Source organism: Theropithecus gelada, chromosome 5, assembly GCF_003255815.1.
Source record: "Theropithecus gelada isolate Dixy chromosome 5, Tgel_1.0, whole genome shotgun sequence".
NCBI lineage: Eukaryota > Metazoa > Chordata > Mammalia > Primates > Cercopithecidae > Theropithecus > Theropithecus gelada.
The window spans coordinates 109934894-109958432 of record NC_037672.1 but is presented as its reverse complement, the minus strand read 5'-3'; the positions used below and the strand labels follow the sequence as shown (position 1 = coordinate 109958432).

Sequence of the window (23539 nt, the reverse complement as noted above, 5' to 3'; positions counted from 1 at the left end):
AGGGAACACAGAAAGGGCAGTAGAAGAAGGTTGTCATCAATACCAGCTATGACCACATGACCAGCTGCAGAAATGGGGACTGTAATTGTCATGAGTACTCCTTCTTTTGCTAAAAACATGTTTGTGCATGTATACGCGTGTACTAGGAAAATATCCTTATTTTGTTTCTTTTTCCTTTATCATGTGACATAAGATTTATTGATTTCATATTAGCATTTAAGTATTGTTAACCTTATGTAATAGTATTTAGGTTGGGGATTGGTATGTTTCGGTTGTATGACGGCATAATTATGACCTTATTATTGTCTTTATTTGAAGATTATGTATGATCTCAGGAGATGTGTATGGGTTCAAGTTGACAAGGGGTGGACTTGCGATGGTTAATACTGAGTGTCAACTTGTTTGGATTGAAGGATACAAAGTATTGATCCTGAGTGTGTCTGTGAGGGTGTTACCAAAAGAGATTAACATTAAAGACAGTGGGCTGGGGAAGGCAGATCCACTCTTAATCTGGTGGGCACAATCTAATCAGCTGCCAGTGACTATAAAGCAGACAGAAAAATGTGAAAAGGAGAGACTGGCCTAGGCTCCCTGCCTACATCTTTCTGCCATGTTGGATGCTTCCTGCCCTCAAACATTGGACCCCAAGTTCTTCAGTTTTGAGACTGGCTCCCCTTGCTCCTCAGCTTGCAGACGGCCTATTGTGGGACCTTGTAATCATGTAAGTTAATACTTAAGAAACTCTCTTTTATGTGTGTGTTTGGAGACACATATATGTAAAACCATATATATATATATATATATATGTGTGTATATATATATATATATATGTGGTTTTCCACACAGCATTGCATATATATACAATTTAGTTCTGTCCCTGTAGGGAACCCTAATACATTAAGTTAACTCTCCCTCCCCTCCACGCACCTAGTGCTTTAAATCATGCCATTGTCTCCTAATTTATAGTTGCTGACAAGAGGTCTTTTGTAGTTTTTGTCTTTTTTCCTCTGTAAGTTATATCTCCTCCACCCTACCCTGTTTCCATGCGTGGCTACGGTGAAGATTTTGTCTTAGTATTTGGTTTCAGCAGTTTGACTATGATATGTCTAGGTGTGGCTTCTTTTGATATTTATATTTTGGGGAGATTTTCTGTGTTTGTTAGATCTGTGAATTTTTGTCTTGTGTTAATTTTGGAAAATTCTCAGAATTTATCTCTTTAAATATTTCCTCTTCTCCATTCTCTATCTTTTCTTCTTCTGGTAATCCAATTATATATGTTTAGTTATTTTAATATTGCTATGCAGATTTTGGAAGCTCTTATTCTTTTTTAAAACTCCTTTGCTCTTTACATTCCAGTTTAAATAATATTTGCTGATCTATTTCTTATTTGACAAATATTTAGTGAGCACCTATCATATACCAAGAACTATAACTTTCATCCTCTGTATAAGGATTACAACCTTGCACAGAACAGATAAAACTTCATTTCCGTGGTAGTTACTTTTCAGTTGAGAAATGGAAAGCAATACAATAAATTAAAAAATATATAGACTGGTGAACGAAATAAAGGAAAGAAACAAAAGACTCTTTCTAATGCTAAGAAGAATTAATAAAAAATGAAAAATATAAAAATGTTCAACATGTCATTAAAATACTACCATGTTTGGATGAAATGAGTATATTCTTTTGTGCTGTAAAAGCCATCTTAAGATATATACCCTAGAATTTAAAGTGTAATAAAAAAAGCCATCCTAAGATCATATTTATTTAAAAAAAATTATTTTAGGTTCAGAGGTATGTGTGCAGTTTTGTTATATAAATAAGTTTCATATCACAGGGGTTTGGTGTATAGATTATTTCATCAGCCAGGTAATAGGCATAGTATCCAACAGGTAATCCCTCTTCCCACCTTCCACTCTCAAGTAGGTGCCATGTCCGTTGTTGCCTTCTACGTGTCCATGTGTACTCAATGTTTAGCTCTCACTTAGAAGTGAGAATATGGGGTATTTGGTTTTCTGTTCCTGCATTAGTTTACTTGGGTTATGGCCTCCAGCTCCATCCATGTTGCTGCAAAGAACATGATCTCATTCTTTTTTATGGCTGCATAGTATTTCATGGTACATATGTATTTTCTTTATCTCATCCACCACTGATGGGCACCTAAGTTGGCTTCATGTCTTTGCTATTGTGAACAGTACTGCGATGAGCATATATGTACATGTGAACATATATATATAGGTGAACACACATATATATACGTATTGTGAACACACATGGGATGAGCATATGTGTACATGTGTCTTTATGGTAGAACAATTTATATTTTTTAGGGGTATATACCCAATAATGGACTTGCTGGTTCAAATGGTACTTCTTTAAGATCTTTCAGAAATTACCACACTGCTTTTCACAACTACTGAACTAACTTACATTCCCACTAGCAGTGTATAAGCATTCCCTTTTCTCTAGAAGCTTTCCAGCATCTGTTTTTTTTTTACTTTTTTATAATAGCTATTGCGACTGGTATCTTACACCATCTTACAGTATCTCATTGTGGTTTTGATTTGCATTTCTCTAACGATTAGTGATGTTGAACATTTTTTTTTTTATATGTTTGTCGACCACATGTATGTCTTATTTTGAAAACTGTCTGTTCATGTCCCTTGCCCACTTTTTAATGGGGTTGTTTGTTTTTTTAATGACTGGTAAATTTGTTTAAGTTCCTTATAGATTCTGGGTATTAGACCTTTATCAGAAGCATAGTTTGCAAATATGTTCTTCCACTTTGTAGGTTGTTTACTCTGTTGATAGTTTCTTTTCCTGTACCAAAGCTCTTTAGTTTTATTTGGTCCCATTTGTAATTTTTTGTTTTTGTTGCAATTACTTTTGGAGCCTTTGTCATGAAATCTTTGCCAAGGCTGATGTCCAGAATGGTATTTTCTAGGTTATCTAGTAGGGTTTTTTTTAATATATATAGTTTTAGGTTTTACATTTAAGTCTTTAATCCATCTTGAGTTGAATTTTGTATGGTGTAAGAAAGGGGTACAGCTTCAACCTTCTGCATATGGCTAATAAGTTGTCTCACCATCGTTTATCAAATTGGGAGTTGTATTAATTTTTTTCTCATGCTGCTAATAAAGACATACTTGAAACTAGGTAATTTATAAAGAAAAGAGGTTTAATTGACTCATAGTTCAGCATGGCTGGGGAGGTCTCAGGAAACTTACAATCGTGGCAGAAGGCACCTCTTCACAGGGCAGCCAGAGAGAGAATGAGTGCAGAACAAAGGGTGAAGCCCCTTATAAAACCATCAGATCTTGTGAGAACTCAGTCACTATCAGGAGAACAGCATGAGAGAAACCACCCCATGATTCAGTTATCTCCACCTGTCCTGCCCTTGACACGTAGGGATTATTATAATTCAAGGTGAGATTTGGGTGGGGATACAGAACCAAACCATATCAGGAGTTTTCTTCTCTGCTTGCTTCTGTAAACTTTGTTCAAGATCAAGTAGCTGTAGGGGTGCAGCTTTATTTCCAGGTTTTCTTTTCCATTCCATTGGTCTATGTATCTGTTTTTATATCAGTACCATGTGGTTTTGGTTACTGTAGCCTTGTAGTATAGTTTGAAGGCAGGTAATGTGATGCCTCCAGCCTTTTTCTTTTTGTTTAGAATTGCCTTGGCTGTTTGAGCTCTCTTTTGGTTCCATATGAATTTAAAAATAGTTTCTTCAAGTTATGTGAAGAATGTCATTAGTAGTTCGATAGGAATAGCATTGAATCTGTAAATTGCTTTGGGCAATATTGCCATTTTAACAATATTGATTCTTCCTATCCATGACCATGGAATGTTTTTCCATTTGTTTGTGTCTTCTCTGACTTTTTTGAGCAGTGTTTTGTAATTCTCGTTGTAGAGAACTTTGACTGGTTAGCTGTATTCCTAGGTATTTCATTCTTTTTGTGGCTATTGTGGATGGGATTGTGTTATTGATTTGACTATCATCTTGAACACTGGTGGTGTATAAAATGCTATGGAATTTTATACATTAACTTTGTATCCTGAAACTTTGCTGAAGTTGTTTATTAGATCTAGGAGCCTTTGGGCACGGACTATGGGATGTATATATAGAAGCATATTGTCTCCAAACACAGATTTTTTGACTTCCTCTCTTTCTATTTGGATGCCTTCTTTTTCTTTCTCTTGCCCGATTATGTTGGTGAGTACTTCTAGTACTATGTTGAATAGGAGTGGTGAGAGTGGGCATCCTTGTCTCATTCCAATTCTCAAGAGGAATGCTTTCAGCTTTTGCCCATTCAGTATGATATTGGCTGTGGGTTTGTCATAGATGGCTTTTACTACTTTTACTATTTACTACCTTCAATGCTTAGTTTGTTGAGGGTTTTTAACTTGAAGGGATGTTGAATTTTATTGAAAGTCTTTTCTGCATCGATTGACATAATAATGTGATTTTTGTTTTTAGTTCTGTTTATGAAAAGAATCATATTTATTGATTTACATACATTAAACCAAGCTTGCATCTCAGGGATAAACCCCCCTTGATTGTGTCGGCTTAGGTTTTGATATGGTGCTGCATTCCGTTTGCTGATATTTTGTTGAGGATTTTTGCATGTATATTCATCAAGGGTAGTGGCCTGAGGTTTTCTTTTTTGCTGTTGTGTCTCTGCCAGGTTTTGGTATCAGGATGATGCTAGTTTCAGAGAATGAGTTAGGAAGGAATCCCTCATCCTTAATTTTTTGAAATACTTTCAGTAGGAATGGTATCTGCTCTTCTTTATACATCTGGAAAAATGTGGGTATGAATTCATGTAGTCCTGAGCTTTTTCTGGTTGGTAGGCCTTTTATTACTGATTAAATTTTGGAACTTATTATCGGTCTGTCCAGGGATTCAATTTTTTCCTGGTTTAATCTTGGGAGGTTGTATATTTCCAGGAATTTATCCATTTCTTCTAGGTTTTTCTAGTTTGTGTGCACAGAGGTGTTTATAGTAGTTTCTGAACATTTTTTTTTTTTTTTGTATTTCTCTGGGGTCAGTGATAATGTCCCCTTTTTCATTTCTGATTGTGTTTATTTGGATCTCATCTCTTTTTTCTTTATTAGTCTAGCTAGTGGTCTGTGAATCTTATTTATCCTTTCAAATATGAAACCCCCAGATTCATTGGTCTTTTGTATGATTTTTCACATCTCAATTTCCTTCAGTTCACCTCTCATTTTGGTTACTTCTTGCCTTCTGCTAGTTTTGGAGTTGGTTTGCTCTTCTTTCTCTAGTTTCTCTAGGTATGATGTTAGATTGTTAATTTCATATCTTCCTAACTTTTTGATGTGGGTGTTTAGTGCTATTAACTTCCCTCTTAACACTGCTTTGGCTGTGTTCCAGAGATTCTGGTATGTTGTATCTTTGTTCTAATTAGTTTCAAAGAATTTAATGATTTCTGCCTTAATTTCATTGTTCACCCAAAGGTCATTCAGTAGAAGATCAGTTAATTTCCATGTAATTGTATAGTTTTGAGTTATTTTCTTAGAATTAATTTCTATTTTTTATTGTACCATGTTCTAAGAGTGTGTTTGGCATGATTTTGGTTTGTTGTTTTAGTTTTCTGAGGGTTGTTTTATGGCAATTATGTGGTCAATTTTAGATTATGTGCCATATGCAGATGAGAAGAATGTATATTCTGTTGTTTTTAGTTGGAGAGTTCTATAGATGTCTGTTAGGCCCATTAGGTCAAATGTAGAGTTCAGGCCCCGAATATCTTTGTTAGTTTTCTGCCTTGTACTGATCTATTTTCAAATTCACCAAATCTTTTCTGAGCTGTGTTCAGCCTACTGGTAAGCAATATAGTGAAATCTTCACTGTTGGTATTATGTGTGTATGTGTGTTCATTTATTTCAAGCATTCCCATTTGACTCTTTTAAAAATAGTTTGTGTCTTTACTGAACTCCCTGTCTGTTCATGCATGCTGTCCACATTTTCTATTAAATTTCTAAATTAATCAGTGTGATTTTAAAATCTCTGTACAATACTCTCAACATCTGGGTCATCTCTGAGTCTGGTTCTGTCAATTGCTTTATCTCTTGACAATGGGTTGTTTTGGCATGCTCTGAAAGTCTCCTATTATTTGAGTGAATGCTGGACATCCTTTGTGGAAGAATGATAGAAGCTGAGATAAATAATATTTACACCTGGAAATGGACATGCATTTTCTTTTGCTTGGCTGTTATGTTGGGCATTGAGTTAGTCTAGGCAGACATACACTGGGTTTGGGTTTTATTGTTGCTCTCATTATCTTCATTGCAGTGCTAGCTCTGAATTTCTTCAGTGGTGGGCTGATGCTTCTTTGTGCTTAGAGTGGGGCAGGCCTTGGATAGTGGAGGTTTTCATCTTTGTTTTGTTTTTTCTCATTGTTTCTGCTCTATCCTCAGCTTTCTGTGCTCCTTCCATATCCGTACCATGGTGGTGGTGGTGGTGGGTGGGTGGGTGTGGGGGAATCTGTTTCCCTGTTCTTTATCCTTCTTCAGTGGTAAAATACTATTGCTTGTTATTGTGGACTAGGTTTATCGTGGGAAGAGGGAATTTTTATTTTCCTAACATAGTTTCAATTTTAGGCAGACTTGCATGTCTGTGTCTCAGAAATGAAGCCTCATCAGTGTTTCTTGCCTACCCTTTCTCCCAGTGCCTGTTGAACTCCGATCTGTGGGTCATTGGGCCATGGTTAGAAAACAGTTTCCTGCCTGTTCCCAGAAGTAGCACACTTCTCCTTATACCAGTGCAGGATCCTGAGTCCAAGAGTTTTCCCTGCTTTTTCCTAGGGCCAGAGGACCTTTGCTTCTAGTCATCAACTAGAAGCAACAGAATTCTTGCCTTACCTCCAGTCATTTCAGGTTTTTTCTTTCTATGACAGAAGGATCCACGTAGCTGGGTGGAGTTCATATCTCTTCCGCAGGGGCAACTGAAAATTTTCTCTGTGCCTGTACCACTGATGATCTCCTGCATGCCTATTCATCTCTAGATTTTCTCATGAGCCTCCAGTGGAGGGCAGTGAAAACGAGCTAGTAAATTAGGGCAAAATCATCTTGTGTCTTGGACTCTCAGTTATTTTAAACTGATACTTTAGTCCACAACTGGCTTTTAAGAATCTACTAAACTTTCAGCTGATTTCTTCTAACTGGCTTATATGGTGGTCGTCTCTTTTTTCTATGCTCTGCCAATGGCAAAAGAGTTTGCATGTCCTCTCTCTCATTGAAGGGGCTTGTAATTTTTTGGAACTTAATTTATTTGGTTGGCCAGTAACCTTAGCTCTTCAGTGGGCTCATGAAAAGTTTGTGGATTTCCTGTCTTTTCCCAATTGCTAGGGTGAGAGTCATTTCTCTTATGATGTTTTACATCCTAAATGAAAGCAGAACTCTAGAAATTTAAACTTGAAATATAGAAAGAATACAATCAAGAAGACTTCATAAATTTTGTTAACGGCAAATCACCAGGGCAAGGATTCACTAGCTCCTGCTGTGAGGTTCCATTTGTTTCTGGTCTTGGATTTTCATGTGAGACCATTTCTTTTTCTTTTTTTTCCCCCTAGGCTCAAAGCTGAGTACACTCCCATCATTTTAATAATATTTTAGGCAAGCCCTATGACAATTATACTAACAAGTTTCTTCAACCCCACCACCACCCCTACCATCTCTATGCTTTGCTTGCCCATACTCCCTTCACCCTTTCATCTGCTATTACCACTGTTATTTCTACTTGTGGTTGAAAGTAAAAAGCATCTCCAGATTACAGCAAGTTCAGCGGCCCTGCTCCATAACCTGGCCTCTGCTGAAGGGAGAAAATGGGGGGAAACATGAACAACCATCATGGGTTGTGATCAGGCACTACCAGAAGCCCAGCTTGTGTTTCAAAAACAGGCTTTTGGACATGTTCCCAGCAGATAACTCTTCACTGGCTTGGAGAACAGGAGGACTATTTCACAAACACCACTGTGTTTGAATTTCTAGAGGCTACCCAGATCAAGAATACATCCCTGCAGTGCTTCACCACACACTCATTGCTGCAGTATTCATTGTTCCAGTCCTTACTCACAGTGGAAGTGTTCTCACAACCAGAACTCAAACATCGAAGCTGGGGTGAGAGTGCCACAGGAGACCCACTCACCAATTCAACATCTATCTGAGAAGGGGACTAAACCTCAGGAACTACATCTGTGATCATCTCACAGATAGTCTCAGGAGAAGTTGCCTCCACCGTATGGGCCTCAGGGCTATTGTTCATAGGCTGCTCAGGACTACTTTCCACAGTTGGTGGGACTAAAGTAGTCTGCACTTTCAAAGTGGGTAGAGACACACTCTTGATCTGCAGAGGAGATAGCTGTTGCTGTAAATTGATTCAAACTTTCTGAGGTGGAGGCTGTTTTATGGCCTGGAGTGGAGGAGGCTGCTGTGAAATAGTAACTTGCTGCTGAGTCGGAGGCTGTGGCATCTGTTGTAATGGAGGGGGCTGTAGTCGGGGTGGAGGCAGTTGCATAGAAGCAGCAGCAGCTGCTGTTGCCTGCGACACTGACCAAGTGACAATCTGGGCTTGTTGACTGGGCTGGATAGTAGCTGTACTGGTTTGGCCTAGTTGGAGCCCCTGGGAGGTCACCACTGTGGCTGGGATAACAGTAACCATCCCTCCTTGAGACACAGTAATGGAAGAGGGCAACGTTTGTTTGGTAATAATCAACTTGGTGATATTGGGCTGACTCCCAACTCCTGAAGATGCCTGGTTTGCCACATAGGATGAAAGGGTGGAGTTAACAGTGGTTGGGAACAGGGCAGGGGGCTCTATTGAAGCTGGTGCTGGAGATGCTGGGTCAACAGTAGCCATAGGAGATGGAGAAGGAGTTTGTGATGGTGGTGCTGGATCCAATTCCACTGTTTCCACAGTGGCCTGACACTCTTGGTTGTCTATGTAAGCAGTCAATGCCTTCAGATACTCTTTCTTGGCAGCCTCAGTTTTCCTCTTATATACCTGTTTTTGCTTCTCTCCAAGACTATCCCACATGGAGGCCACAATTTTTGAAACCTCACCAAAAGTGGCATTAGGATTCTGTCCCTTGATGGCAGCCTGTGTATCACGAAAGAATAAAGCATATGCTGAAACTGGTTTCTGAGGTTTATTAGGATCTTTCTTTTTTCTCTTCTTTGGGACCTTCTGCTTTTTCCCTGCTTCCACCACCACTGTCTTCTGGCTGTGAAGTTGCCTCCGGAAATCCTCAACACCATCCTCGTGAAGTGAACTAGTAGGTGAAGGGGTGGTTGAAAGACGATCTTCAGGTGACTGGGCAGGTGGCAGGATGGTGCCACCCCCTGAGTTCAAACCCAGTTGGAAACTCAGTTCTGACTGATCAATGGTGGTCAACTGGCTATGCCCTATCAAGTCAGATGTCATGTCTGTCATTGGTACATCAATTGTAACAGGTGAGTTGGCACTATACTGAGTTCCTATAGAGTAGTCCAAGTCCATGATCAAGCCTTCACCAAGGATCCCCGCACTGCTCCATCAAGCCATGGGTCATACCCACAGGTATGTTCAATGTCTGGACCCCATACTGGGCTGAAAAACTGCCATTCTGTGAAGAGGAAGGGTCTGCCAGGTCATCAAAGTGGTCAACCACATCGGAAACAGCCAATGAGGGATCAGAATCCAAGGAGATAGGTGGGATTTCAAATTCCTCATCACGCAAGCTTGGTGTATGGAATATCTCAGCCCCTGACAGGAAGGGGTGTGAAGGCCCTGTGATCATCAGGTTAATGTCATTTCCTCTGGGAAACTCCCATCTTCACACAACCGCTCCTACCGTCTCAGACCGTCATCGCTCCCACCGTCCCCACTGGACTCGGAACTGTGAGACCACTTCTTGTATCATGTGTGTCCTATTTAACTTTCCTTAAACAAACCTGTGTTCCTTGCATCTAAAAACCTTAAAACGTGTTTGAAATCCAGCATCTCAGAACCAGGAGCACATCGAACTCACATTATGTGGTAGGCAACACTCTAAAGATGCCCTCCTCCCAGATTCTTACCTCTTGGTTGTTCAAACAGTAATGCAGGTACTGCTGTAAAGGAATTTTGAACAAATAAAGTCCCAAGTCAGTTAACTTAATTAATTAATAAATAATTAATACTTATTAGTTAATAAGTATTAATTAATTAAGACAGAGTCTCTCTTTGTTGCCCAGGCTGAAGTGTAGTAGTGTGATCTCAGCTCACTGCAACCTCTGCGTGCTGGGTTCAAGTGATTCTTATGCCTCTCGAGTAGCTGGGATTACAGGCGCGAGCCACCACTCCTGGCTAATTTTTGTATTACTAGTAGAGACAAGGTTTCACCATGTTGCCAAGGCTGGGCTTGAACTCCCGACCTCAAGTGATCTGCCTGTCTCAGTCTCCCAAAGTGCTAGGATTACATGTGTGAGCCAACACGCCTGGTCGAAAGTCAGTTAACTTTAAAATGTGGGTATTGTCCAGGTGGGCCTGACTCAATTAGTTGACCCCTTTTAAAGCAGAAAGTTTTCTATGACTGGAAGCCAGAGAAGTCAGAGAAATCTGAAGCATGAGAAGGATTTAGTGTGCTGTTGTTGGCCTTGATGCTGGACAGGTTCCATACAAGGACCACAGAGTGGCTACCAGTAGCTGAGAGCAAACCTAGCTAATAGCCAACAAGGAAACAGCCACCTCTGTTCTACAACCACAAGGAACTGAATTTTACCAACAACAGGAATGAGATTGGAAGATGATCCCAAGCTCCAGAAGAGAACACAACCAGCTGACAGATTGGTTTTAGCCCTGTGATACCCTGAGCTGAGGTCCCAGTCATACCATCCGGGATTTCTGACCTATAGAACTGTGAGATAATGAACAGGTATTGTTTTAAGCTGCTAAATGTCTGGTAATTTGTTAGGCAGCAATAGATGACTAATGCATGTTGATTTCAAGTGAATGGGACTCTCTGGAGATGTGTGAGGCTGCAACCCTTAATGTAAATAATTTTGTGACCATGTGTTATCAGAACAAATACTTTTGGAAAACCACATTTTCATAATCAGGATGAAAGATTAATGATGTTGAGTGGACTTATAGCAGAGACCAATCACAGAAAGCATGGAGGCAACACTATGAAACAAAACTTGAATACTTAAGTGTGGAGGTTAATGATACAGAAAGCAGATTCTATCAGTAAGTGAGAATTAAAGCAACTGGCATTCATCTAAGAACTAATCTTAGCTCAAGTGGAAAACACAACTAATATTGCTAACTCTAACTCTGCTTTGGTTTAAAGGATGATAGTATGGTGGATAAATAATGATAAAAAACAATAGCAACAACAACCATTGATGAAACATTTACTCTGTGCCAGGTACCATCCTAGCAATGTTACATGTGCTCTTTCTAACTCTCACAAAACTTTTGAAGTTGATACTATTAATCATCTTTTAACCTTTGGGTAGTAGTAATGAAGAATGATCCTGAGATTAATCAGGAAAGAAACGGGAAACAAAGGCAGCATTTTGGCACAGGAAGTTTAAATGCCTGTTTTAGTTTCATGATGTGCCTTTAATCTTGGAGTCTCAATAATCGTTAGCTGCTCTGGATAAAGGAGGAACCACACTCTTTAATTCATGAAACTTGAAGAACACCCTTCTCAATGCACTTAAAACACCTGGTTTCTGAGCCAGAATCACTAAATTAGGCCCTCTTATCACTTGTTTTAAAAGTAATTCATGCTTTATCTGAAGCATATCATGTAATAATACATATAATATAGGTTAAAAACATTTACTGATCTTAAAAAATTGGATTATCAGTACATTTGGGTCACATGGTAGTAGAATACTCCTGGAGATAATGATGCCCTATTCCTTCAGTCTAAGAACAGATGGCAATTAATTTCTCCAGCATTATCTGGTTTACAGATATATAATAGTGATAAAAATCAACAATAATAAAATACTGGTAGCCATTATTTTTCACCAGTTTTATTCATGTACCACAAATGGTTTAATTTTCTTAATTAAATCAGCACTAAAATAAAAATCATAGAAAAGAAGACGGGCTGAATCTCCCTAAGTGATAGAGCACTCAAGCATTTTTACTTTTTCACTGAGACAAAAAACAAAAGCAAATAAACAAACAACAACAAAAAAAACCCTGTCTGCCCAGGAGCTAATCCATTTTCCACGCTCATTATCATTCAGATGAGTCTTTTGTAAGACAAAGATGTCAGCATAGCTTCTTTCAGTGTCTGAGAACGCCTTTCTTATTTGGATTGTACAAATAAAGAGGACCCTCTGGATCTAATTAAGAGATTTTTCACCTGCCATCATTCATTCATTCAGTTCACAAACATTTATGGAACACGTGCTATATTCAAGGCACAATGTTAAATACTGTATTACACTAAGAGTTATGCCACAATGGGTCAATCATAAAACCACACTCTTAATTAATCTTGCGATTTTTAATGATTTAATTCTTTCATTCAGCAAGGCCTTATTAACAACCAAGTGCCAGGCTAGGCACTGGGGCTGCCAAAATGAACTCACAATCTCTGCTCTCACGTGCTCATAATCTAATGGGGGGAGGCAGAGACATAAACAAGTAATTACTGTGCAATTGAGGTCCTACTGTAAAGGTCTGTGATGGTGTAATGGAGCCTGTGTGTGTGTGTGTGTGTGTGTGTGTGTGTGTGTGTGTTTGTGTTACTAGAGGGGAGTAGTGGAAGAGTCAGAGAAGGTCTTCCTGGAGAGATGACACTTGAAGGACAAGTAATAGTTTCCCAGGGGAGGGAGGATAGAATGTTCTGGGGAATGCAGGAGTGAATATACCAGGTACAGGGAAGGGCTTTGGAAGACATTTGTGCGAAGTCACATCATATCTGGGGAATTGCAGTCACATATGGCTGGGAGGATATGGAACTACCTGGAGATGAGATTGGAGAGATATGGAATGAGAGAATTACGTTTGAGTATTATTTAGGTCAAGCCAGATGAATTTACCAATATTAGACTATTTCGACTTACAAAAACAGCAATTTAGAGACTATTTCAGGATGATATAATAATGATGTACAAGCACCAGTAAATAACCACACAAACATAATTTATTATAATTGATATTGTTACTGTTATTATTTGCACTTCTCACTCCCTACCCTGATCAGAAATGGCTTCTCCCTAGGTCCAAGGCTGTTCCCTCTGTCTGGGGGAGATTCTGGGTTCACATGCCGTGAACTAATCTTGGTTGCCACAGCTGGTGAGAGTGGGACTGGGTAAATGAATTTATCGGACTACACTGGAAAAACAGTTGGAGTAATAATGACAATAAAACCCTGTATTTATTTTGTTTTGTTTGAGGTGGAGTCTCGCTGTGTTGTCCAGGCTGGAGTGCAGTGGTGTGATCTTGGCTCACTGTAACCTCCGTCTCCCGGGTTCAAGCAATTCTCCTGCCTCAGCCCCCCAAGTAGCTGGGATTACAGGCATGTGCCACCATACCTGGCTAATTTTTGCATTTTTAGTAGAGACAAAAACCCTATAGTTGAACACCAAAGAGTGCCAGCCACTGTGCAAGTCCCTCATAGGCATTACCTCTATTCCTCACAGCAAAACCCAGGTAGAGATTTTTTATACCCGTTTTATACATGGACACTCCAAGGCTCTAAAGAGGCCAGGCAACTTGCTAGTGAGCAGCAGAGCTGGGACTATTCCTGTCTAATTTCACCAGACACTTCCCTTCAAGGAGGCCTAGTGAGAGTGACTGCAGTGGAACTAGAGAGGACCTAATCACCAGCTGAGTTTAAAGACGATTGCCCTGAGAAGGAAAGACCTGAAAGTGAGTGAAGCCCTGTGAATTACTTCAGAGTGTCAGAAATCTTTGTTTCTAAATTTCAGTTTTTTCTCCTTAGAAAGCAAGAAAGAGGAGAGTATAGAAGATGGGGATGGGGCACAAAAGAGGCATTTGGGTAATATGGGGAGAAAAGTGAGCACCCACTCTTATCCTCTACATCCGTGCTGGCAGGGGATCAGCTGGGTCTAGAATTTAACTCTTTCTTTGCTGTGGCAAGAACAAAGCTCATTCTGCTTAGCAAAGTCCTCACCAACAGCTACATAACAGGGAGGAATACTGTGTGGCCATTCTAGGACAAAAATATTTCACTTGATTTATTCCCCTAAAAGATTGCATGGGAAAGAATGTGTGATCAAGAAAATACAACGTTAAAACTGGAAACATGTTACTAAGGAAGTATTCTTAACCTTTGAAGTTAGACAACATTTTCATCACTTTGGGATGGCGGGCCGGTTGAGACTCTGAAATTCCCGTAGTTTTGTCATCGCGAAGCCACCCAGCACACCATAATACACAGTGGGAACAAAGCCTCTGGAGGCCCCTGTGATCCACGAGCACAGTGTCTCATCTATTATCCAAGTGGCCTGTTCTAGAAACCATCTTTTGGGTGTGTCTTTTCATTTGTTTCTTCTGTCTCCCATGCTGAGAGTGATGACAAGGGTCATTTCTCGTTAATGTTGTGGACACTGCACTCAGAGTGACCTTTCTCACTGAGAAACAGCCTTTCACAGTCTGGATTTTAAACAGTTTTCTCAAAAAAAAAAAAGTGAGTGTATTTCTTTAAAGATCACACTTTGAGTTTAGAGTTAGATGCCTGTAGCTCTCTCAGTCTTTTTGTAAGAAATATAATTTTGTCAGGGTCTGAAAGAGAAAATAACTCTAGGATTATTTTGCAGGAGCAAAAGAGAAGTAATTTTCAGCAAAGTGGAATATATCATTAATCTTTCCAATGGAAAACATTATAGTAAATCAATAAATCACTTAGAAAGGTTTCTACTCCCTCCTGGCCATTCCATGGGTCAGTTGTGCCAACTTATAAAATGCTTCCTGAAAACAATATTTTATTGATAACTGGAATGATTGTTATAAAACATTAACTTTCCTAAAGTATATTTTTTAGTCATCTTTTTAGCATTTGAGCTGCACTGTTGTTGGTGGATGTTCTGCGCATGGCATTTTTAGCACAAGGAGGTAAAGCAGTTGACAAATGCCAAAGGACCAATGCGCTTAATGCATCTGGAGCTGTGTCTCAATCTAATTTTTAAGTTATTGATGACAAAGTTTGGCCTTCTCTCGGCATCTGGAACAATTTGGAGCTGTCTGTTTCCCAATCATCAGCTACTACATAGCCACTAGCTAGCAACAAAAATTTGTTATTGGCCTAAGTAGGATGCATCTTAAGCAATAGTCTTACTTGTGATTCTTTGCATTTCCCTGCTCCCCTCTCATAATCAAGAGCTGAGTGTAATAAAAGCTGATACTTGGCAATGCAGAGTTTTAGAGATGCCAAGTTTAATTCCCTGTTACAGGTTGTCTAAAGATGCTTAGGGATAGCTTTTTGTTGAGTGTGTGTTCCAGGTCAGCTTAGACAGTGCAGACTGTGCCACAGGGGTGGAGGGAGGAAACAAGGCAGGAGGGGATGACGTCAGGTCGATTCTGTGGCAGGTTATCAAGATCATGCTGAATGGTGGAGCCCTCTCTAACATCCAGCTCCATCTCAGATCATCTTCCTTAATACTTGGCTCAACGTCCTAGGACCTAGACATTTTCAGGTGCCTCTGGCAGAACAATTTATAGTTTTGAGTCTTGGCACATGGCATATTTCAAAGACTTCTGGGGTCCATTGCTCTTAATCTTTATCTATACCCATGGAAGGATCCTGCCAACTTGTGTATAGTGGGGCAAAGAGGCCAGCCACTCAGAGAATGCTTGTGTGCTGGCCTGGCCTGGCCTGGTCTGGCTCCTCTGCACGAGCGTGCCCCAGAGGCTGGAGAAGGATACAGCTGGCCAGAGGCTCCTGTCCCTCATCTCCTGTCCTCTCTGATGCAGGTGGCTCAGTGACTGCTGTCCTGCGTGAGGGAACATTGCCCATGATCCAGGTGCTCGGTCCAGAGAGAATGTTCCCTATTGAAATCATGTTGGGAACATAGCCCTTCAAAGCCAGTCGCTGTGGGTCCTTCTGTTATTGGGAGAGACCATGTCAAATGTTTAACAAAAGTGTTTCAGCAGTCTCTCTCCTTTTTGTCATTTGTGTAGAAAAAGAAGGTTAAATCTGGTGTCTGTCCTTAGCAGAGAAAACAGATACTCCAGTGCTGTCTCTTATTTTTACAGCATACTTGGAGAATGTACAGCTGATTAAGATATGTAATGTTTGAAAATTTAGTTAAAAGTAAAGAGGTAGGGCATTCTTTGATTTGAAATCCTTTCGGCTAGAAAAATGATTTGTATTTAAGAAAGAACTTGGTGTGGCAAAGTATAAGTGAAAAATAAATAGTGAAGAATTTTCTAACAACAATGTTGCCTGAAATGCATGGGAACCTAAAAAACAAACAAACAAACAACAACAAAAAAACCAACTCAAAAACAATTCTTTCTCTTTAACCTGTGCCATTTCCAGTGTAAGGTCTGAATGGCAAAACTTTATGCATTTATTTAATCTAAAATTAAATACTTTGATATTTATACTTATCTTTTTCTTTTTGAACATTACTTTTGAAAATGAATATAACACAGTTACAGATTCAATTATATAAAAAATATTTTCTGTAATATGATAAATATGTGCCTCAGTGTCGTAAATTAAAGGCTGTATCCTAGCCTTTCGTTGTGAGCTCATTTCTATATGAGATTCATTTAAAATTGTATTACTATGTAGATCACACAATGGAATAACAGTGTTAATAACTTGATACTGTAGCTGCAGGATTTGTAACCTACTCTTCTGAAGCTAACAGCCCTAGGGCCAACGGCTGCTCATTTATTTCACCATATTTAAATCAATTGTAGAGGCAGTCAGACAATAAATTGTGTGTCCATCTCTAGTAATAAAATTGGCATCTCAAACAGCAGAGACTTGTACAAAGATTTTACAGCTCCCCTTTTGGGATGGATTCTTCTTTGTACTATCTCCTGCAGGGGAAAAAAATGTGCTTAGATGTAAAATAACATTTTTTTTTTTCTGTTCTCTTGTTAAATTCTCTGTCTTACCACTGTATAGTTGAGCCCAATGATTTTAGCTTCTGTAAAGCTCCCACTTACTGCTTGAGGGGAATTCTTTTGTCTGGGCAATGGAACAAGATAACCGACTTAATCCTCCTAGTAACACGTGAGTCGCCATGTATCATTTTAATCTGTAAAACACTAGGGCTGAGTAGTGTCACATGCTGATTTTACTTTTCTATGAGAAAGTGACTCCCTGGCTCAATGATGGATTGCTTGTTCTCTTTAAACAACAGTCAAGATGGTGAATGCCCTGGGGTGATAGACAGAGTGTGCAATGGGAGTGGGGGCAAATCTGATGGCCCGGTTCAAGTTCACCTGACAAAGCTGGAGCAGTTTGCAAGCAGCATTCGAGAAAGGATTATTCACACTTGCATTATATTTTTGAATGCATTTTTCTCCTTGTGCAGCTGCAAAGCTCCCTCACACTGAAGGTTTATGCACCATAATAAAGAGATTTATTTTTTTTTCTCTCACCCTCTCTTGCTTGCTTCTTGTACTTTACACCTAGTTTCTACTGAACTGTTCAGGCAGAGGATATCTGTATATTCAAACTACACAGAACAAATATCATCTTCAAAATAATAGCACTGCTAAAAGACAGTAACAAAAGCCTGACATTTCTGATATCTGAAGAAACAAAGATTGTCTCTCCTTAAGTTGAAATCAACTCCTCAAACTTTGCTTTTTAAATATTGTTATTTCGAAACTCAACTCACTCCACAAGCAAAAGATTAAAATAAAAGTCAATTTCTTAGTTCAACTTAGAAAAATACTGAAGTTTTCCTAAGAATTACTTGAAAATTTTTCAATATCTTGTTTGCTATGAGACAAATAGTAAAGAATGGAGGGAGAACAATCAGAAAAGTTTAAACACAAGGAAGCAAAATAAGTTTCTTGATAAGTTAGAGGAAGGACTGAGAAAATGCTATTTCTTTTTCTTTCCAACTTTTCATCCTTCCATCCATCCACTCATCTGCCCACACCTTACACTGTTGCAGAATGGTTTTCTGAAGCCTGGAGAGCTCAGACATTCTTTTCTTATTGCCTCTTATCCTATGTAGCAGGAGTTAGTAAGCTAATCAGTACTTACTGATCATCTAAGATGCAAATAATTCTTATTGGTATTTCATATTATTATGCAGAACTATAATAAGCCAGGGCTAGAGAGTACCAAGAGGCACAAGGCCTAGTTCATTCAGGCTGGTGAGATACAGCCATCTCCAAGGTGCCCTCGGTGATCCCCACCTGCTGGTATCCATGCCCTTTTGGTCCCCTCCCACACTGTACAAGGGTTGGTCTGTGTGACCAGTGACCAAAAGAGTACAAATGTGATGATATGTTACTTCGGAGGCAAGATTAGGTTATAAAAGACACTGTGGCTTCCGCCTCTCTCTCCCTTCAATTTTTCCCGCTGCCATGTTGTTCTATGGACAGGCCCACATGGTGAGCCTCTGACCCACAGCCAGCAAGGAAGAGGTCTCCTTGCCAAAAGCTGTATGAGAGAGCTTGGGAGCAGATTTCTCAGTCCTGGGGAAACCTTCAGAGGACTGGAGCTGCAGCTGACATCCTGATTGCCAGCTTAAGAGAGACTGAGTCAGAACTACCCAGTGAAGCCACTCCTCCCCACCCTTTCTGATCTATAGAAACTGTAAGAATTAATAAATGTTGTTTTAATCCTCTATGTTTTGGGTTGTCATGCAGCAATAGATAAATAATACACAAGATAATTATAATTGAACTACAGTAGATAATGTGATATAATTGTGTATTAGCTTCTATAATAATTGTGAAATGAGAGTTGCAGTTATTTTAAGACATCAAAAGAGGGGTACCTTACCTGGGTTGTGGTGGGGAGGGAAAGGGAATAAAGGATGTCAGAGAAGATTTCTTGAAGGAGGTGTTGGATGAGGTGAGTCTTCAAGGATGAGAAGACACGGGGTGTGATTGTTCTGGTAGGTATAAAAACAGCATGAAAACAGTTAATTAGTGACAAAGCATCGTATTGTGGTGTGGGAGGTGGCAGGATGAACTATAAACTGAAACTATAAGTAGTTCAGTGTTTCTAGAGTGTAAATTGCAAGACTAGCAGTATTGATGGGCTAAGGAAGAAGGCTGTACATGCTCATCTAATAATGTGGACTTTTATTGGAAAAGAGAATCATTTGAATTTCTTGTTAAATATTATTTTTTGAGATAAGTAATACAAGCTTATTGCAGAAAATTTTGGAAACAAATGATAAAGAAGAAAATGAAATCCACTGTAATAAGTTTACTAGGGAAAAACACTATCAGTATTTCAATATGCTCTCTCTATATATATTTTTTCTATTTAGATGAACTCTCCAACAACCTGATGAACTTGAAAGTTTAGTCTTCTCTTGTCAAGCCTCCAGATGAGAACATAGTTTAACCAACACCTTGATTGCAGCCTGTGAGACTCTGAGCTGAGGATCAGCTAAGCTGTGCCTGGACTCCTGATGCACAGAAACTGTGAGATAATAAAATGTATGTTGGTTGAAGCTGCTAAGTTTGAGATATGCAGCAATAGAAAACTAATACTCTTTTCTATTCAGGCTTTCAGCTGCAGCACTCAACTTATCTGCTAATATTAAGGTCACCAGTGAACTCCACATTGCTAAATTCAAAAATTTAGTTCACAGTTTTCATCTGACTTATCTGTCAGTGGCATCTGACATAGTTGATCATTCCCTCCTTGATTCATATTCTTTGCTTGACTCAGAGGATTCCATCTTCTTTGTACTCTTTCTCCCTCTAAAACCCCCACTAGATGATGTTGGACCTTCTTTTCTCTTCATCTCTTAATCACTCATTTGTATTTTCTGTCCTTTTATCTTTCTGCTGCATTTTAGCTAATTCCTTCATCTCTCTTTCCATTTTAATAGTTCTTTCTTGAACTATGTTTAATCTGCTGTTTAACCTTTCTAGTAAGTTATATAGTCAATTACTGTATTTTTCATTTTCTAGAAAATCAATTTGACTTTTTAAAAACTAATCTGGCCTTTAAAAATGTTTATACAAAGCTTTGAACATTTTAAAAGAATACTGGAGGCCGGGCGCGGTGGCTCAAGCCTGTAATCCCAGCACTTTGGGAGGCCGAGATGGGCGGATCACGAGGTCAGGAGATCGAGACCATCCTGACTAACACGGTGAAACCCCGTCTCTACTAAAAAATACAAAAAAACTAGCCAGGCGCGGTGGCGGCGCCTGTGGTCCCAGCTACTCGGGAGGCTGAGGCAGGAGAATGGCGTGAACCCGGGAGGCGGAGCTTGCAGTGAGCTGAGATCTGGCCACTGCACTCCAGCCTGGACGACAGAGGGAGACTCCGTCTCAAAAAAAAAAAAAAAAAAAAAAAAAAAAAAAAAAAAAAAAAAAAAAAAGAATACTGGATATTTATTGTTACTTTTATGCAATATATGAATGTATAACAACATTAAATAAAAGTGAATGTGCAACAATAGTAAGGGGAATGATAACCAACAATTTCTGGACAGTAATTTTCTCTTGGATAGATGAGGAAGTAGAGATCAGAGATGGAGGCTTCAAAAACAGTATTACATTTAATTTCTTCAATCGGGTGTTGGGTATATGGGTGATGACATAAATAAAAATTTAAAGATATTTAAAAAATGTAATTTCTTGCAAATTCCTCTCACTAGTACTATTTCTGCTTTTTATAACTCAGAGATATACATTGCTACAAAATCTTTATTTCTCTAAAATTCCTAGTTATGCCAATGCCATCTCACTTAGCAGATATCCTAGCTTTTTGACTTAACAAAGAAAAGTGGGCTCTGAGGTGCTTTCCATCAATTTACTTCTTTATCACCTCCAATTTCCAGTTTTTTCACCCATTGTTGCTCTTCCTTTTCTTCTGTGTCGGTAGAAATAACCATATTTCTTTCTAAATGTAAATATCCTGAACTTTATTCCCAATTTCGTCTTCCACAAACAGGGATTCACAAACTTTTTCTGTAAAGGTCCATATAGTAAATATTTTTAACTTTGCAAAATCCTGTCTATGTCACAATGTTACTCAGTTCTGCTATTGTAACACAAAAGCAGCTGTAGGTAGAACATAATTGAGTAAGTGACTATGTTCCAATAAAATTTTATTTACAAAAACATGTCAGCAGCTTTGACCTCATGGATCATAGTTTGTTGACCCCCTTCTACAACATCTCAAAGGTCACTCTGTCAATTAACAGCCTCTTTTTGCTGTCAGCAATCTTTTTTCACTGTTCTGTCTTTCACCCCAAAAATTGTTTTTTTTTTCTTGATTTTTTTCTGCTGGATTTCACACTGCTGAATGCTCCTCCTTATATTCTTTCCTGATTAGTTTGTTTGATACCAATCTTGGTTTTCATCTTCTTTATCTATTGATTCTTCAAACTTTTCTTGGTATTTCTTCCTTTCTATGACATTACATTTAAGAATTTTTTTTTTTTTTTTTTTGGAGATTTAAAAATATATAGAAAAGTAGAAAGACTGGTACAATGAATTGCTATGTAACCCTCTCCCTTCAACATTAACCCCAAAGAGTCAAGCTGCTTTCATATCTTTTTCCAAATTTTTCTTTCGGTTGAATGTTCTTAAGATATCACTTCATCGTTTTGCCTAACACTCAGTCCATATTCAAAATCCCCAATTGACTCAAAAATGTCATTTTATCACTGATTTGTTATCCCACTTTTAGTGATCAGATTGATTGAAGTGTGAGTAGCATCAGCCTGATTCTTCCGTTATAAAGTTCCCCATCTAATTTTCCCCTAATAGTTTTAGCAGCCATCAATGCTTTCTGCCCAGATCCATTATTTCATTAATGGATGCAAAATCATGATTTTCTAGTTTTAGTCTTTCTACGTTTATTAGTTGGATTTCTATGACATTGAATAGAATTGGGATAGTAGGCAAATTTGTCTTGTTCCTTTTCTCAACTTAAAAGTTTTAATTGCTTCACTATTAATTATGGTATTGCTGATTTAAGTTTAAAAGAAAAAACCTTTGTCAGATTTAGAAAACTTTTCTTTATTTCTAGTTTTCAAAGAGCTTGTTTTTTTCTTTTACCGTGAGTTGATTTTGAATTTTATGAAATAATTTTCTGCATCTTGTGAAATTACATGATTTTCTCCCTTTACTTTGTTAGTAGGATAGATTACTTTTTTTTTCATTTCCTTAATAAGCATGTGTTAACTTTGGTTTTCCAAGAAGCAGATACCAGGAAAGGATTAAACATGAAAGACCTCTATTGGGAGAAATGACTGTAAAGGATCAGTTGGAGGGAACAAGAGTAGGCAGGGGACCATGCTGTGGTCCTGACACCTATAAAAGGAGAGAGCAAAGGGTTTTTTTGTTTGTTTGTTTTTGTTTTTTGAGATGGAGTCTTGCTCTGTCACCCAGGCTGGAGTGTAGTGATGCGATCTCAGCTCACTGCAAGCTCTGCCTCCTGGAAAATTAGCCATGACCAGCCTTTTTTTTTTTTTTTTTTTTTTTTTTTTTGTATTTTTAGTAGAGGTGGTTTCACCATGTTGGCCAAGCTGGTCTTGAACTCTTGACCGCACGTGATCCACCTGCCTCGGCTTCCCAAAGTGCTGGCATTACAGGCCTGAGCCACCACACCCGGCCTTAAGAAAGTTTTGGTTAGGCCAGTGGCAAGACTTTCTTCCACAGTCACAGTCAGCAGTTAGAAATATTCTGAGACTAGTGTCCTTGTCATGCTTAGTCACTGGCTGACAGCACATTGAGGGCAACATGGTTTCAGCATAAACACAGTGATGGTTTCAAAGGAGTGGAAGCTGGGAGTGTCAATCAACTGTGATCCCCACAACAGGAGACTGGAATGGGTCTTCCTTGCCTCAATTGCAACTGTGAAGAGACATGTGCAGCAACCTCAAATTGAGAAGAGTATAAACTATCAAGTGTTCAGACTTGATACATGAAGATCATGTATATAAGTTTGAGTCTCACCAACCAGATAAGGCGCCCAGACCTCCCGAGCTAATAGTTAAGGCTGAGGGAAACTTAGAATGAACAGTGGAGGACAGGGAGAGTGAGCATCAGTTGCAGCCCCCAAGAGTAACTGCAGAAAAGAATTGTTTTATCTCACTGGTTGCCCTTTTGTTTCTTTCAGTAAGATCACGGAGGAGCTCTTTCCTAAACCTGTGTGAAGAAGTAGATCTGTGTCGGGAAAGGGATGGACTGTGGTAGCCAGGAAAATGTATCATTTTTTTTTTTTGAAGAATATTCTTTTTTTAAAAAAAGCTTTATTGAGATATAACTTACCTACCATAAAATTCACCCTTTGTGTGTCTAGTCCAATGGTTTTGGTATATTCATAAAGTTCACAACATTCAATGATATTGTTGTTTTCTTTTTTTTTTTTTTTTTTTTTTTTTTTTTTTTTTT

General features: G+C 38.8%; 1 protein-coding gene across 1 annotated transcript; it reads right to left on the bottom strand.

The window, feature by feature from the left end:
* Positions 1-7602: 7602 nt before the first annotated feature.
* On the bottom strand, positions 7603-9853 carry LOC112624983 (TOX high mobility group box family member 4-like). The gene is given in 2 exon segments (XM_025386144.1): positions 7603-9545; positions 9547-9853. Coding segments are annotated over 2 exon segments (1821 nt in total). The 5' UTR covers positions 9798-9853; the 3' UTR covers positions 7603-7975.
* Between the last annotated feature and the right edge of the window lie 13686 nt (positions 9854-23539).